General features: G+C 41.3%; 1 protein-coding gene across 1 annotated transcript in view; it reads right to left on the reverse strand.

Moving 5' to 3' along the window:
- cachd1 (cache domain containing 1) overlaps positions 1–14,847 on the reverse strand; it is a 67,287-nt gene that overhangs the window by 31,568 nt on the left and 20,872 nt on the right. The window contains exons 2-3 of the mRNA XM_058073793.1: positions 8,658–8,720; positions 1,433–1,581 (exon numbers count right to left, since the gene is read on the reverse strand). Coding sequence (XP_057929776.1) covers positions 1,433–1,581; positions 8,658–8,720 — 212 coding nt within the window. The remainder of the gene's footprint in view (positions 1–1,432; positions 1,582–8,657; positions 8,721–14,847) is intronic.

Here is a 14,847-nt window from a genome sequence, read left to right on the forward strand (position 1 = left end):
AAAAATGAAAGCGTTTGCCTTTTCCTCCCTTGAGCAAGATGCTTTGAAGTTTCGGGATTTATATCAGTCTCTTGCTTCACTTGTCCAACCTCCCCCACTGGCCTGATGAGAGCCCTTCTTTTTGCAGCTATGTTTTTCAGCCTGACTGTGTGCAATTCTGTAAAATTAAATAATTAAAAATAAAATAAAATTAAAAAATTGTTAACTATAATGATGAAAATGGTAATATTAATGATGATTATAATGATGGTAATAATGATTATAACAATAATGATAATGATAATAATAATAATAATATTACAATGATAATAATAACAGGGGGCGGCACGGCGGTCTAGTGGTTAGCGCGCAGACCTCACAGCTAGGAGACGAGGGTTCAATTCCACCCTCGGCCATCTCTGTGTGGAGTTTGCATGTTCTCCACGTGCATGCGTGGGTTTTCTCCGGGTACTCCGGTTTCCTCCCACATTCCAAAAACATGCTAGGTTAATTGGCGACTCCAAATTAGGTATGAATTAGGTATGAATGTGAGTGTGAATGGTTGAGTGTGAATGGTCTATATGTGCCCTGTGATTGGCTGGCTACCAATCCAGGGTGTACCCCGCATCACGCCCAAAGACAGCTGGGATAGGCTCCAGCACCCCCGCGACCCTTGTGAGGAAAAGCGGTAGAAAATGAATGAATGAATGAATAATAATAGGGGAAACAAGACAGTGGCATGAACATGATTATATCTTGCAAAAAGGGGTCGGCATTTATAAGCTTTTGCTTCAGCCTACTCCTTTTGGGCTTGGGATCAGATAGTTGAATACAAATGTAAATAATGGAAATTTATATTTTGATTGATGTAAGAAATGCACTGTAATGATTCATTTATTTGCCCAAATAAAGGGAAAAAAATTAATGTGGATTAATGACTGCACAGCAAAATAAACATATTCTTTTGTGTGTACAAGCAATGCATGCTGCACTGCATACATGTACATGCTTGGCTACAGGTGGTCAGTTGTGCCTGAGGAAAAAAAGAGCCTCCCCCTTGACGGCACTGAAATGACCTTGCAGCAAGCGAAGGCTGCACTGCAAAGGCAAACATTCAATGAGCAATAACTGCTTACGGTGGCCGATAAAGGGGGAGTTAAGTATAAAGAAATGGCGAGAGGGATGAAAGGTAGTGGGGACAGCTGCACCACTGTAGATTGCACCGTGTGTGTGTGAAAGGAGCTCTCCTTCTTTACTTTGCTTTCTGCCTGATGGAATCAGCAACAGGCTCACTGCCTTGTGCCAATCTCCGTATGTGAAACTGCAACCGGTATTATTGTTGTGAAATGCTCAAAGCAGTTGCAATGGACGCCGTTCTTAAAAGTTGTCCAAACAATCCCCATTTAGACGAAATAAGGGACGTTTTTTGATATGGATAAGAAATAATACTCACTCCATCATAGATGTTGGAATAGAGCAGCAGTCCTGTATTGCAGTGAGTGGAGAGGTGAGATGGGCGGTGTACGAGGCTTCTACCACCTGTTTGTTCCTGTTCACCACATCCAGGTAGCGGTTAAACTTCTCCCGAATCTTCTTGGCCAGCTGCACGAAAAGGGAAGACACAGTCGTGTTACAAACCACAACAAGAAAGGGCAACGTTTATTTATAAACGACATAGATATTTTATATGTACAATGTTAAAACACACACACACCTTAAATAAATAACCCCTTCATCATGTTCCCTATTGTGTTGATACTTTGGATGTCAAATTGTAGTTGTAGGTGTAGCTCCGGTGGTGTGTATTTTCATTTGTTGCTTGCAGGTTTTTACGACACCGCGGTTAACTTCTTTTTACACTCGCATGATAAGAATGTGAAAATACAGGATGCATTAAGTTGCCGTGCCCTCAGCAAGAATCCCTTTCTACTTCATTAAGTGCTATGCTTCCATGTGCAATCTGCATGTTGAATCTTCAATTGCAGTGTTGCAACGACCTTCTCACTGGGTTCTCTAAACTGAGCTGCAGTGCATCCAGAATGGTGCTGCTGGGGTCTTGACTAGAACCTGAACATACCACGAGCACATTAGCCCAGTGCACAGGTCTCCGCATGGGCTTCCTGTTGCTCAGAGAACAGCCCTTTTCTTGGTTTTCCACCAAAGTACATCTCTGATATGGTAGAGCCATATGAACCATCTCAGATTCTCTGATGTTCCATGACACACATGTCAAAATGTTTGGTTCTGGCTGCTTACAATATGGCGTGCATCTTGTTGTGTTATTAATACAGTGTGTGTGTGTCGTTACTGGCATCCTAAATGGCAACCGTAACGGTGAGTCAGCAATACCCATGAAATATACAAACAAATACCAATGTAAGTTTCCCATAATACATTGCATCTCAACAAAGAGCTGCATAGAAAATGTGAAAAAGGATTAATGATGCTAACCAAGGTTTTTTTTTGGGTTGCAGTTTGTTAACCAAGTAAAGAGAAAGCAGGGTATAAAAATGGGGTTCAAACTTGCAGTTGAATTTATTCTTGTGTGTGGATTAAAAATAACTCTACTGTAAATAACACCACAGAAGAGGTATTTACTTCCACAGCAACTGGAGCCCTTTGTTCAAGTCCCATAATGACCAGCACCTGCAAAAGTGCTGTGATCCCAAAAGAGGAACCATAAAACTGCACTGTGACCCACTGACCGCTTGCACACCTAATCAGACCGGCATTAAATTGTTTTGGATTTTAAAGGCCGACAATGACTTCCACTGTACCACAAAGACTAAAGTTCCTGGGATGTGCACTCACACATGGACAATAAAGTCAACAGAAAAGTGTTATACTAACACACAATACTGTCTGTACTTGGCAACATGGCAATTAGTGGTAATGAAGTTGCTATAAAACGAGAAAAATGGGCCAGTGTTCAGCTGGGTGTGTTTCCACTGTTGGTGGGGGAGGGAAAGACTGGTATAGAAAGTAAAATCGACTTTTAACAGACTGACTTAAGAGAAACCAGAAACTTTGAGCATGCAACATTTGACCTTGGGTTACAATTTGAGGGACCCGAGCAGTGTGCAGGGATTGCAACACCCAGGGTTTGCTGCGGCCACACACCGGTGTTGGGTGTGGGGTACAGTGACGTCTCAGGCTGAGGATTTTTATGACCGCCAGACAGCTCTGAAGCATCGCCACTGGCCTGTGACGACAACCGCAATTCCGCTGTAGGACACACAGCTCTCGCATTGCTAACAAGAGCCTTTAGCCAATTCAATGTAATATTGTTTTTTTAGAGTTCTAACAACTCAGAGATGGATGCATAATGGTGCATATTTTCTATTGTGGATTATCACATTTTCTGCAAAAATACAGCAGTTTAAAGCTGGATTTAAAAGCGCTTGAAAGGGTGGGAGGATTCTGAGGACATCAGCGTAAATCGCCGTTTCATTTTTTCTCGACATTGCATGCTGCGTGTCTGCAAGTGAGAGAGAGAAACAATGTAGAGTTCAAATATTTTTTTTGTTGTTTTAATCAATAAACATACACACGTTATGTTATGCGGCACGGCGGTCTAGTGGTTAGCGTGCAGACCTCACAGCTAGGAGACCAGGGTTCAATTCCACCCTCGGCCATCTCTGTGTGGAGTTTGCATGTTCTGAGGGTTTTCTCCGGGTACTCCGGTTTCCTCCCACATTCCAAAAACATGCTTAAGTTAATTGGCGACTCCAAATTGTCCATAGGTATGATTGGCTAGCTGGTGATTGTCCAGGGTGTACCCCGCCTCTCGCCCGAAGACAGCTGGGATAGGCTCTAGCACCCCCCGCGACCCTCATGAGGAAAAAGCGGTAGAAAATGAATGAATGTTATGTTATATATTGCCTTTAGGGGTGCATGATATGAGTAGGACCATATAAAATCTTTTTTTTTCCCATGTAAATATTTTACATTTTACATGTTTTACACTTATTTTGTCACCATAGTGTGTCAACTTTTGTAAAATGTCCGCTAATTAAATGCAAAAATTCTGCCTCCCGGACTTCTCCCTGGTAGGAGGCCTTGGGGAAGACCCCAATGTCGCTCAACCGACCTGCTGCCCCCACATACTGACCTCGGATAAGTGGAAGAAGATGGATGAACACCATTGTTCCTTTAAGTTTCTGTGCTTGTGTTAGTGCACAGTTGTGCATGAACACCAGTACCAGGTGCAGACAAACGGTTCCAAAAGTGTATTTTTAATGCTCTACGAGAGGACCGTGTCTCCACTATGCATGGTAAATGTATGACTGCTTTCCACCATTCACCAATGATTGATGCATATTGTACTTGCCCACAATGAAAGGTTTTATAAAGCAGCGTCATTCGTGGCAGCCAACCTTTTTTGGCACTACCTGTTGGCCCTCGCTCAATATGCTATATATTAAACCATTGAAGGAGGGAAATCTCTGTGCGTGCATGCATGGGTTTTCTCTGGGTACTCTGGTTTCCTCCCCCATTCCTAAAATATGCATGTTAGGTTAAGTGGAGACTGGGAATTGTCTATAGGTATGAATGTGAGTGTGAATGTGCCCTGCAATTGGCTGGCGACCAGTCCACGGTTTACGCCACCTCTCGCCAAAAAATAGCCGGGATAGGCTCCAGCATACCCACGCGACCCTAGTGAGGATAAGCTGCATAGAAAATGGAGGCATGGATGAAAGTCTGAGCCTCTCTGCTTAGGATACTGCCCCCGCAACCCCGAATACTGCACCAACTTCCACTCTGATATCAGAACAACAATGACGTATTATTAGCCTGATTGTATCGGTGATCAAACTGATGTATATTTGGTATACATAAGTATTTTGTATACGTGCCGCAGTGAAGAAGCTAAAAAATAGCAGTACATTGTATCTGAACAAAATAGATTTGCCAAGTACTAACTGTGAAATACAGAGCGGTATAAAAATGTAACTAACAGCCAGCAGTTTTATGTTCATAATATCCACTCTGGCAGTGTGTAACAAGGAAGCAAAATAGACTCATAAAAACTAAAAAGCGCCAAAAAGAGAGAGTGGGGACAAATGTGTGTATATCAGCACAGAAGTTATTTTCCAGGGAAATACTTAGAAGCCAGAGTTTCGCACTCCCTCCTACTGTACGTCCACTTCAAATTTTGGCTCAAGTATACAAGCCTACTACGAGACACGCTATCCAAGTTAGGACCTTCTGACTACGAAATGCTATGGAGTGACCGCTTGAGTGTGAGAGCCAATTTGGGATGATTGCCGGGGAGATGGAATGATTCATCGGTTGCCTCTGTTCACCAGAGGGAGCCCGAGGAGCCCAGAGCCCAGATGGAGGCTACTCTGGCTCCCTTTCCCCCACCCACCCCCCCCCCATCAGCCTCTCCAATGAAGGCATTGCTAGGTTTAATTTTAAACTCGTTTTGGTGCCCTGTGATTGGCTGGCGACCAGCCCAGGGTGTACCCCGCCTCTCGCCCAAAGACAGCTGGGATAGGGTCCAGCACCCCCGCGAGTAAAAAACGGTACAAAATGAATGAATGAATTGGTACTTGTATATGTCTTAGCTACATTTTGGGTGTTAAGCTACTGTGTGATGAATTTAGCACTCTTTGCAAGGCGTCAACTTGAGTCAGACTGATTTTCCAATGGGTTGAAAGCTTGTTGCGAGTTCATGAATACATTTGAATGCAATCAAAATCAGTTGCCTCTGTTCACCAGAGGGAGCCCGAGGAGCCCAAAGCCCAGAGCCCAGAGCCCAGAGCCCAGAGCCCAGAGCCCAGAGCCCAGATGGAGGCTACTCTGGCTCCCTTTCCCCCCATCAGCCTCTGAAATGAAAGGCATTGCTAGGTCGAAATGCTTGGTGGGAACCCGTTAAAGTATATATTTTTAATTTTAAACTCGTATTGGTGCCCTGTGATTGGCTGGCGACCAGTCCAGGGTGTACCCCGCCTCTCGCCCAAAGACAGCTGGGATAGGCTCCAGCACCCCCGCAAGTAAAAAAACGGTACAAAATGAATGAATGAATGAATGAATTGGTACTTGTATATGTTTTAGCTACATTTTTGGTGTTAAGCTACTGTGTGATGAATTTAGCACTCTTTGTAAGACGTCAACTTGAGTTAGCCTGATTTTCCAATGGGTTGAAAGCTTGTTGTGAGTTCATGAATACATTTGAATGCAATCAAGACTTTTTACCTGTCACATAATTGTGCATGAAAAGAACTATGTTATTTAGGAAAGAACCAGATTTTTTGTAAATAGAGAAAAAGCCTGGCTTCCACATTAATTTGAGTTGGCATTGAATTCGTAAATATGCGGCACCTGAGGGACATCATACATATTTCACACATACACCGATACAAGTGGATGTACTCTCTGACACACACACACACACACACACACACACACACACACACTCGGCAGTCACAGGAGAAAAGCAAACATCAACCTCACTGTTCTTGCTTGTGGCTGTTTGCCAGTCTGGTTCTTACTGTCACTCATCCATGGCCTTCGCATGCACAAGTGGAAACACAAAGCCACACATATTCATATTTGGGTATTCTGAAAATGCCGCCATAGTTTTCCCCCCTCACACTTCAGTTTTGAATGCGAGTTTATCATTATCCAAACTTTTCACAGTCGCATATCCCATTAGACATCTGACTGGAAGTCATGTACCACCTACTCCTGCACACTTAAAAAACATATAATCAAACATCTTTGATATATTATTACATTTTTCAACTGCACATAGGCTACTAAGATGGTATTAGAGCGGTAATATATCTGACAGGTTTGTTGTATTAGGTGAATTTATTTGGATTTATGTGTATTGAGTGTTTAAGTGGTGACAAGCTGTGGTGGACTGTGATCTTCATGCTGTTTTGCTGTGCTTTGGTCTGAAACAACGTGTAAATAATAAGCACAATGCAGCTACACATAAAGCATGAGACTATGCAAGTGAAAATGCACCTCATCACAGTGCTAACCTTAAACATTCACAGCATTAACATTTGTCAACAAGGACAAGGTAGAAAAAAAGAATAGAAAATACACGTCAATATGTGCAGTGTCGGAGAAACTCATACACAAAAGTCTCAATCTGCGTCACACATGGTGTGTTCAAGGACTGCAACGCTCAAACAAGACACATAAAATTTACTTACAAATGCAAAATTGAAGGTTTTCTAACATAGTCGGTGCAGCCAGTCAACAAACAAACAAACTCATTTCATACAGCTTAGAAAACACACTGATTAGTCACAGCACCATTAAGAAGACCAGCTCTAGTTCAGCACACAATATCAAATATTGTGAAACATCTTCAAGATTAAACACTTTTAATGTCATCGTCAAATTGACTTATTTGTTCATCTAAAGCACACAAACAGAACAATGAACAACTTCATGTTGTCACCTTTCTTCTGCACTGTACTACCTACTACATGAGGTGTTGGAGCGCATTACGTAAATGTCAGTGTTTGGTGCTAATGTAATCAGGCCTTTTAAAATTGTTATTCACGTACCCCCTACGGCAGGGGTCTCAAACATGCGGCCCACACTAGTTTGAGGCCCCCGCCTTGATATGAAAGTTTAATGTTAGTGCGGCCCGCGCAAGTTTGATATGGATGCTGTATGGTATCATGTACCCAGAAAAAATTATTACGTTTGATTAATGTTCATGTTAAAGGTTAAATAACTGTTAATAATTATCCTCCCTATCCGTGTGGAAGTGGTAAGTTTTTGGCTATTTAAGTTTACAGGAAATAACTTGAAGGCTACCGTTTAGGTCGCTAGCTCTCTAGTTTGCGAGTTAGCATGTGTCTCAAGACCCTGCAGTTGCGCAATATGTTGTAAATAAAAAGAGTATAAATGTGACTATAGTCGTGTTTTGTCATGTCTACAGGGCTCTAATAATGCTTTGTTCATTTTAATCGGAAAAAAAAAATTGTCTACCCACCAACTATATGTGGTTTCTTAAGTTTTTATTATTTGCCGTTTTATTATTATTATTATTATTAAATGTATTTATTACTGATTGATGGGTTTTCTTTATTCTTGATTTATTTATTTTTCATCTTATTTTGTGTAGAAAAATAAAAATGTATATATTTGAGAACAGTGGAATGTTTTTGTTTAATCGGAACCAAAGCAAAGTTTATTCATTTTTCTGTTTTTAATAAATGCGTTTTTGTTTTGTTTTTTGAAAACCTGATGCGGCCCAGTCTCACCCAGACCCGAGCTCCAGTGGCCCCCAGGTAAATCGAGTTTGAGACCCCTGCCCTACGGCAATCTGCGTATGCATACCCCACTCTGGGAACCTAAGATCCACATAATATTGCTGCACTGGTCATTTCGGAAACCCTGTCCTTTTTAAACCATCAGACTGTGTAAGAGGACAGCTTTGTGCTTGTACTGCGAGCAGAGGGAGACAACACAGGAGAGTCCAAACGCAGGCGCAACTTCAAAGCCAATGAGACTGCAGCAGCAGAATTTTAATAACCCTCACAATCCCAACCCTTTAACCGGATATGTGTGTGCGTGTGTGTGCATTGGTGTTGAAATAAACTTTGCGCTAGACAGGAATGACATACCATCCGTGGAACGTGCATGTACGAGCACCACACACACAAACACACACACAGGAAAGGAGAAGGGCCTTTGTTGCTCACCTGCTGGACTTCTGTCTCTCCGTTTGATGTCTTCTCGGTGTACACAAACGAATTGAAAATCCTCTGCAGAGAGACAAAATCAAAACAAGACAGTGTGGTTAGATTTCTTAGAACTCGCTATTACTGCTTGGTGGCTCGTTTTTTTCTATCGACAGACATATTGGTGGTGCTCAGGCTTTTATATGATTGATATCGTTTTTCCCTTTTGATGAATGTGTTCAACTGCAACCATTGTGGCGTAGCGATCGACTCGATCAATATGAGCAAGTCATAGTTCAACATCACATGTAATTTACCTTGCATCAAACATAAAAAAAAACATTCTATCCAGGAGTATAGCTGGGCTAGATGAATGCTTTTCATGGGCAGCAGGTATGCAGGTGTTTAACTGTAAGCAACCCCAGTGCACACAAAGCCTTTAATTGCCTGGTTCCACACTGCAGCCTTTCCCTGCTGCCTGCCTGCTATAGACATAACAGAGGAGCAATTACATAGAATGCCCCATGCCAATCTAACCAGATTTCTTTCAGATGGTTACCATTTGCCATGAACCTTCTCACCCCCTGAGTTAAAAGCAACCGTGACATGAAAATGTTAACTTCAGTCATAAGTAATTTTGTAAAGATGCAGTGAATTTTTGGCATTGCTTCCACCCGCTCTTTGTGAGGAAATGTCACCTTGAAAAGCACTTAAAGAGAAAACATGAATTACCACTTTAAACAATAAATACTGCAAATAAGAGACAGAAGCATATGCAAAATCCCCGTATAAATGTATTTATATGTGCCATAATTAGCACACTAATTAATAAAAACATATTTGTGACATTTGTCGATCACTAATGTGAGTTACAAAGTGAGACAAAACCAACATTTTGACCAAATGCTTGCAGTGTTTACTTTACTCTCTTTCAGCATCAAAAAGTAAAACAATGTACCAATATGAGTTTAATATAAGAAACAGTACACCAGTCTGGGGTGGAGACTGTGGCCCTAATGAGGACAAGCGGGGTAAAAAAAAAAATAGGTGGATGGGAGATACATGGTGAAATAAGTTGTGTTGTGAAAAAATAACTTTTTATTAAAACTAGCAATGCTAAAAAAAAAAAAAAAAGTGGAACGAAACCAAGAAAAAAACTCCTGCTTTTGATTAGATACAAGTTAGCCATCCCCCCCCCCCCCCCCCCCCCAGTGCCTTCAGTGTTTGTTGTTGGAGCTGCTTTGTGGTTTTCACAGCTATGGAGCAGCCAGGCAGGAATGCTCTCCTCTGAAACCTGAGAGGTCTGATGTTGCAGGGGCAGTGTAGGGTCCGTGGCCTCCCCTGACCCATAATCAAACACTGACTTGTGCACAGACGTTCAAAGATAGAGAAATTCTGCAGATACTTAAGACTTCCTGTGACTTTTACATAGGTTTGCACAGTACAGAAAAAAAGTACAGACACAAGATCCAGTATCCAAGTATAATAATGATATACTGCTTGTCCACATTGGGTGGTGAAACCGGAGCCTACACCAGCTGATTTCGGGTACGAGTTGGGAGTACATCCTGAACATACAAACAACCATTTATACTCAAAGTAATACCTATGGGCAAGCTGTAGTGTCCAATTGCGGTGCTCTTATCAGGCAGAAATGCTGACCACCATGGCGCCATATTGACAAATAAAGTACAGTAGATCCCAGCGATTCGTGAGGGTAAAAGTTCAGACTCCACCAGCAAATAGTGAGAAAATACGAGTAATTAAAACACATATAAAAATATGCGTATTACAAGACAGGGTGTCAGGATTCTCCAGCTTCTTCTTTGGTTGTTTTTTTTTAATCAAAATTCTCATAGAGGCACAATTTCCATGGTGAATTCATTGTAGATTTCAGTGCAGTCTCGTTCTATGAAGAATAGAACCAAATTCTGTCTCAAAAGGGGAAGAATTTCAATACGAACGCTAAAGACAATGCCTCTGAAAATCCAGCTTTAACATCAAGCCTAAACACAAGCGATGCATTCAAACTTCTCTATTGATGACAGAGCAGCCTCTTTTGTCTCAATAGACCGCTTCTTAAATCCATTTATCTTGGGGTTAATCCAGCCACAGATGAGTGCTTCACAGGAATGAATCAACTGAAATGGGAACTGCATGACACAAAAACTAAGTCCTAGTCCCCGGGGTCTCAAACACGCGGGCCAAATGTGGCCCGCAGGACACTAGTTTGAGGCCCCCGCGCAAGTTTGATATAGATGCTGTATGGTATCATGTACCCAGAAAAAAATATTACGTTTGATTAATGTTCATGTTAAAGGTTAAATAACTGTTAATAGTTATCCTCCCTATCCGTGTGGAAGTGGTAAGTTTTTGGCTATTTAAGTTTAAAGGAAATAACTTGAAGGCTACCGTTTAGGTCGCTAGCTCTCTAGTTTGCGAGTTAGCATGTGTCTCAAGACCCTGCAGTTGCGCAATATGTTGTAAATAAAAAAGTATAAATGTGACTATAGTCGTGTTTTGTCATGTCTACAGGGCTCTAATAATGCTTTGTTAATTTGAATCTGAAAAAAATTAATTTGTCTACCCACCAACTATATGTGGTTTCTTAAGTTTTTATTATTTGCCGTTTTATTATTATTATTATTATATTTATTTATTTATTACTGATTGATTTTCTTTATTCTTGATTTGTTTATTTATTTTTCATCTTATTTTGTGCAGAAAAATACAAATTATAGATATTTTTAAGATATTTGAGAACAGTGGAATGTTTTATCAGAGCTTTTATTGTAGAAAATCGGAACCAAAGCACTGAAAAAGTTTGTATATTTTTCTGTTTTTAATAAATGTGTTGAAGACCTGATGCGGCCCAGCCTTGCCCAGACCCTAGCTCCAGTGGCCCCCAGGTAAATTGAGTTTGAGACCCCTGTCCTAGTCTATGCTTTACTTGATCAACCAGATATTAAGTGTTTTTATTATTAAGAGGTCAAAAAGACAGTTGAATCAATGATAATTGAGTCTAGCTCCTCAGCTGCTAGGCTCTCATGGGGGATACCATGAACTCACCCAAGAGATTATTCTCCTTGCTTTCCGTCAAGAAATATATATGAGATATATTGGATCTTAAGATTTTTCACTTTTTGCAATGTTGCCGGTGTACAGCTCATCCCGCCTTCTTCCTTCACTGCATGCTTTGTCCTTTCTTCCTTCTCCAAAGCAGCCCCAAAGCAACCTCTCTGCTCAATGCACTACAAAGCGCTACAGCCAGGAATGCAGCATCAGAGCTTTGCCTCGTGTGTGTGCCCCCCCCACACACACTTTTCTGCGACCCTTTGCCATTGCTTTCTCTGTACGCTCACTTTCCTGAACTCCATACACACTTTTCCAGACACAACGTTAAGAAATCAACACCCCAGAAAAAGGTAATAGTGATGTACCTTCTGCTCCAAAAATTACATCCGACGCATTAAAAACACACAACGATGAAGAAAAAGCCAAAAATACTGCAGTACTAACACAGAAAACAATGGTTTGCGGCCAATGCTTTTTATACTAACTATGTTATTGGCTACTATTTTGGTAGAAAGTGGTCATATCAAGTAGAAGGCTACAGGTTCCTTTCTGGGTTGTCCTCAGTTTTCAGTCCAAACCTTAACCCTAAGCCATCATCTGGGAGTAAAATCAGGGCTCGACAATAACGATGTAAGTTAAAACAAAATTGGGGCAAGTAAATCCAGTCAGTGATATTCCCGTCGGGCAAGTGCACTTAGGCATGCGATACTGCCAAGATTTTTTTTTTAAAGCGGTTCTTGTTGGGTGTTGGTAAAACACGGACTGTGTAATTCCGGTGGTAATTTGCAAACCAATCCTTGCAAATCTTGAAATGGACCAATTAGAATCGTTTATTTAGACCGCGGTCCACAATCCACAGTCCGCGTTTTACCCACACCCGTTCTTGTTCGCGATCAACCAATCAGCGATCGTTTGACTAGGAAAACATCTATCATGGCGTCCCTGCCAACATGGTCTAATTCGTCAACAATTTTTGAAGGAAAACAGCAAAAAGTGATGAAACACCACCGATTAGATCCAATACAAAACGCTGATTTTGCACAAGCTACAAAATCTAGCGCTTCCATTTCTCTGTGTATTTTTCTCACCTTTGCTTCACAAATTATTGTTTGACCATTCAGCATTTTTTTTCTGGATTAAAAACACTTTACTAGTACACAAATGTGTCTATTCAATAATGTTTCATTGTGGTGCACAACTTCTAAATATCACTGCTTACTACGACTATACGGTAGTATGTGTAAGGTAGTATGGCATGCCATGTTAACAAATATCTCCACATTTTTTTCAGACATTCTTCCAAATACAATGCGTCAGTACTATTATCCGATGAATTATCAGCATATATTGATATATGATATCATTATGGCAGTATTTTCATTTTACATGGGGCAAGTTCGGGCAAGTAGTTCTCACCTTAAGGATTCCCCATAGGCAAGTCATTTTTGTTTTTAATGTAGAGCCATGAAAATACTAAACCCCAATTGAGCTGAAGTTCTTTCCACTTGCCTTCTATAGCAACATACACACCATCGCAACGTACGTTGCTGATAGAAATATGCTAAAGGATGCAAAGTCATCAAAGAAGGGTCTTTGGCAACGGCGAGGGAGGAGAAGTGGTTGAACCGGAAGAATCATGTCAAATCTGGAACTGAAACTGTCACCATAACGGCCATGAAGAAACCAAAGCCTTGCTAATTAATTAAGACTCCCTTTCAGTTCCATGGAGCAGGTTGAGTAATTAAATGACTGGCCACTGGGGTCTGCCAACTGCTTGCTGTTGCATTTTGAGGGTGATGGGGGGGGTCAATTTAATTTGGTTCAATCTAACTCGGGCAATAGCCCTAAAATCACAGCTCACACACTGTTTAGCAAAGGGGAGGCAGGCTGGTGGTTTGATTGACATAATTCTCCTGGTACTTCTTGTATATATTCGTATTGGTGTGAAAGAATGGTTGACAATAGTATTAAAGTTAAATGGTTCCAGACCCGACCGTGATAAGTGAATTTCCGCAAAGTAGGATTCAACATTAAATGGAATATTTTCATAGTTACCATAGAAAGCCTGTTTATGACTTTCTAAGTACTTTTTAAAAAAACATTATTAGAACGCTGTAGAAGAGACGGCCACGGCTTTGAGAATGGCATGCTAGTGAGATAACCAGTTAGCCTCCCATTTATTTACTCTAAACTTAAAGGCTGTCAAATGGAGTGAGGAAAAATTTACCACTTCCACACGGAATGGGAGGAGAACTTCTTTCCACTATATCCATGCAGTGTTGTGTCATTACCGATACCTACTGACCAGAATACTACATACGACTTGTCTTTTAATATTTTTGGACTAATAATAAGCCAGGCTGCACGGCGGTCCAGTGGTTAGCGTGCAGACCTCACAGCTAGGAGACCCGAGTTCAATCCCACCCTTGGCCATCTCTGTGTGGAGTTTGCATGTTCTCCCCGTGCATGCGTGGGTTTTCTCCGGGTACTCCGGTTTCCTCCCACATTCCAAAAACATGCTAGGTTAATTAGCGACTCCAAATTGTCCATAGGTATGAATGTGAGTGTGAATGGTTGTTTGTCTATATGTGCCCTGTGATTGGCTGGCGACCAGTCCAGGGTGTACCCTGCCTCTCGCCCGAAGACAGCTGGGATAGGCTCCAGCACCCTCCGCGACCCTCGTGAGGATAAGCGGTACAAAATGAATGAATGAATGATAATAAGCCACGAAACAGTGATCATTTACTATTATTATTAATGAACACATTTTAGAAAAATCACAATACGACGAGGTTCAAACCATGATGTAGCAATGGATGACCGCATCATATTTTATGCTCATAAATGTATAGTGTGTGTCATAGTAATTTCTTATAATGTAACTGATAAAGCAGTTACATGTATTGATAAAACTCAAAGCAGTTTCTCAGTTTACAACGTGACTACCTTCGGTATCTTCATTTATTCCATTCATTTATCTGTGGCGGGCCGCCACCAGTAAAAGTGACCACCACAGATAATTGGCGCTACCTTTTTTTGTCTTGTCTTTTTTGTCTTGTGTGCCCCCAGAGCCTTTTTGTCAAACCATGAGTACACGGTACTCACGCGTACCCATTGATTGATCTCCACAAGTAGA

Source organism: Doryrhamphus excisus, chromosome 5 (assembly GCF_030265055.1).
Source record: "Doryrhamphus excisus isolate RoL2022-K1 chromosome 5, RoL_Dexc_1.0, whole genome shotgun sequence".
Taxonomy (NCBI): Eukaryota; Metazoa; Chordata; class Actinopteri; order Syngnathiformes; family Syngnathidae; genus Doryrhamphus; species Doryrhamphus excisus.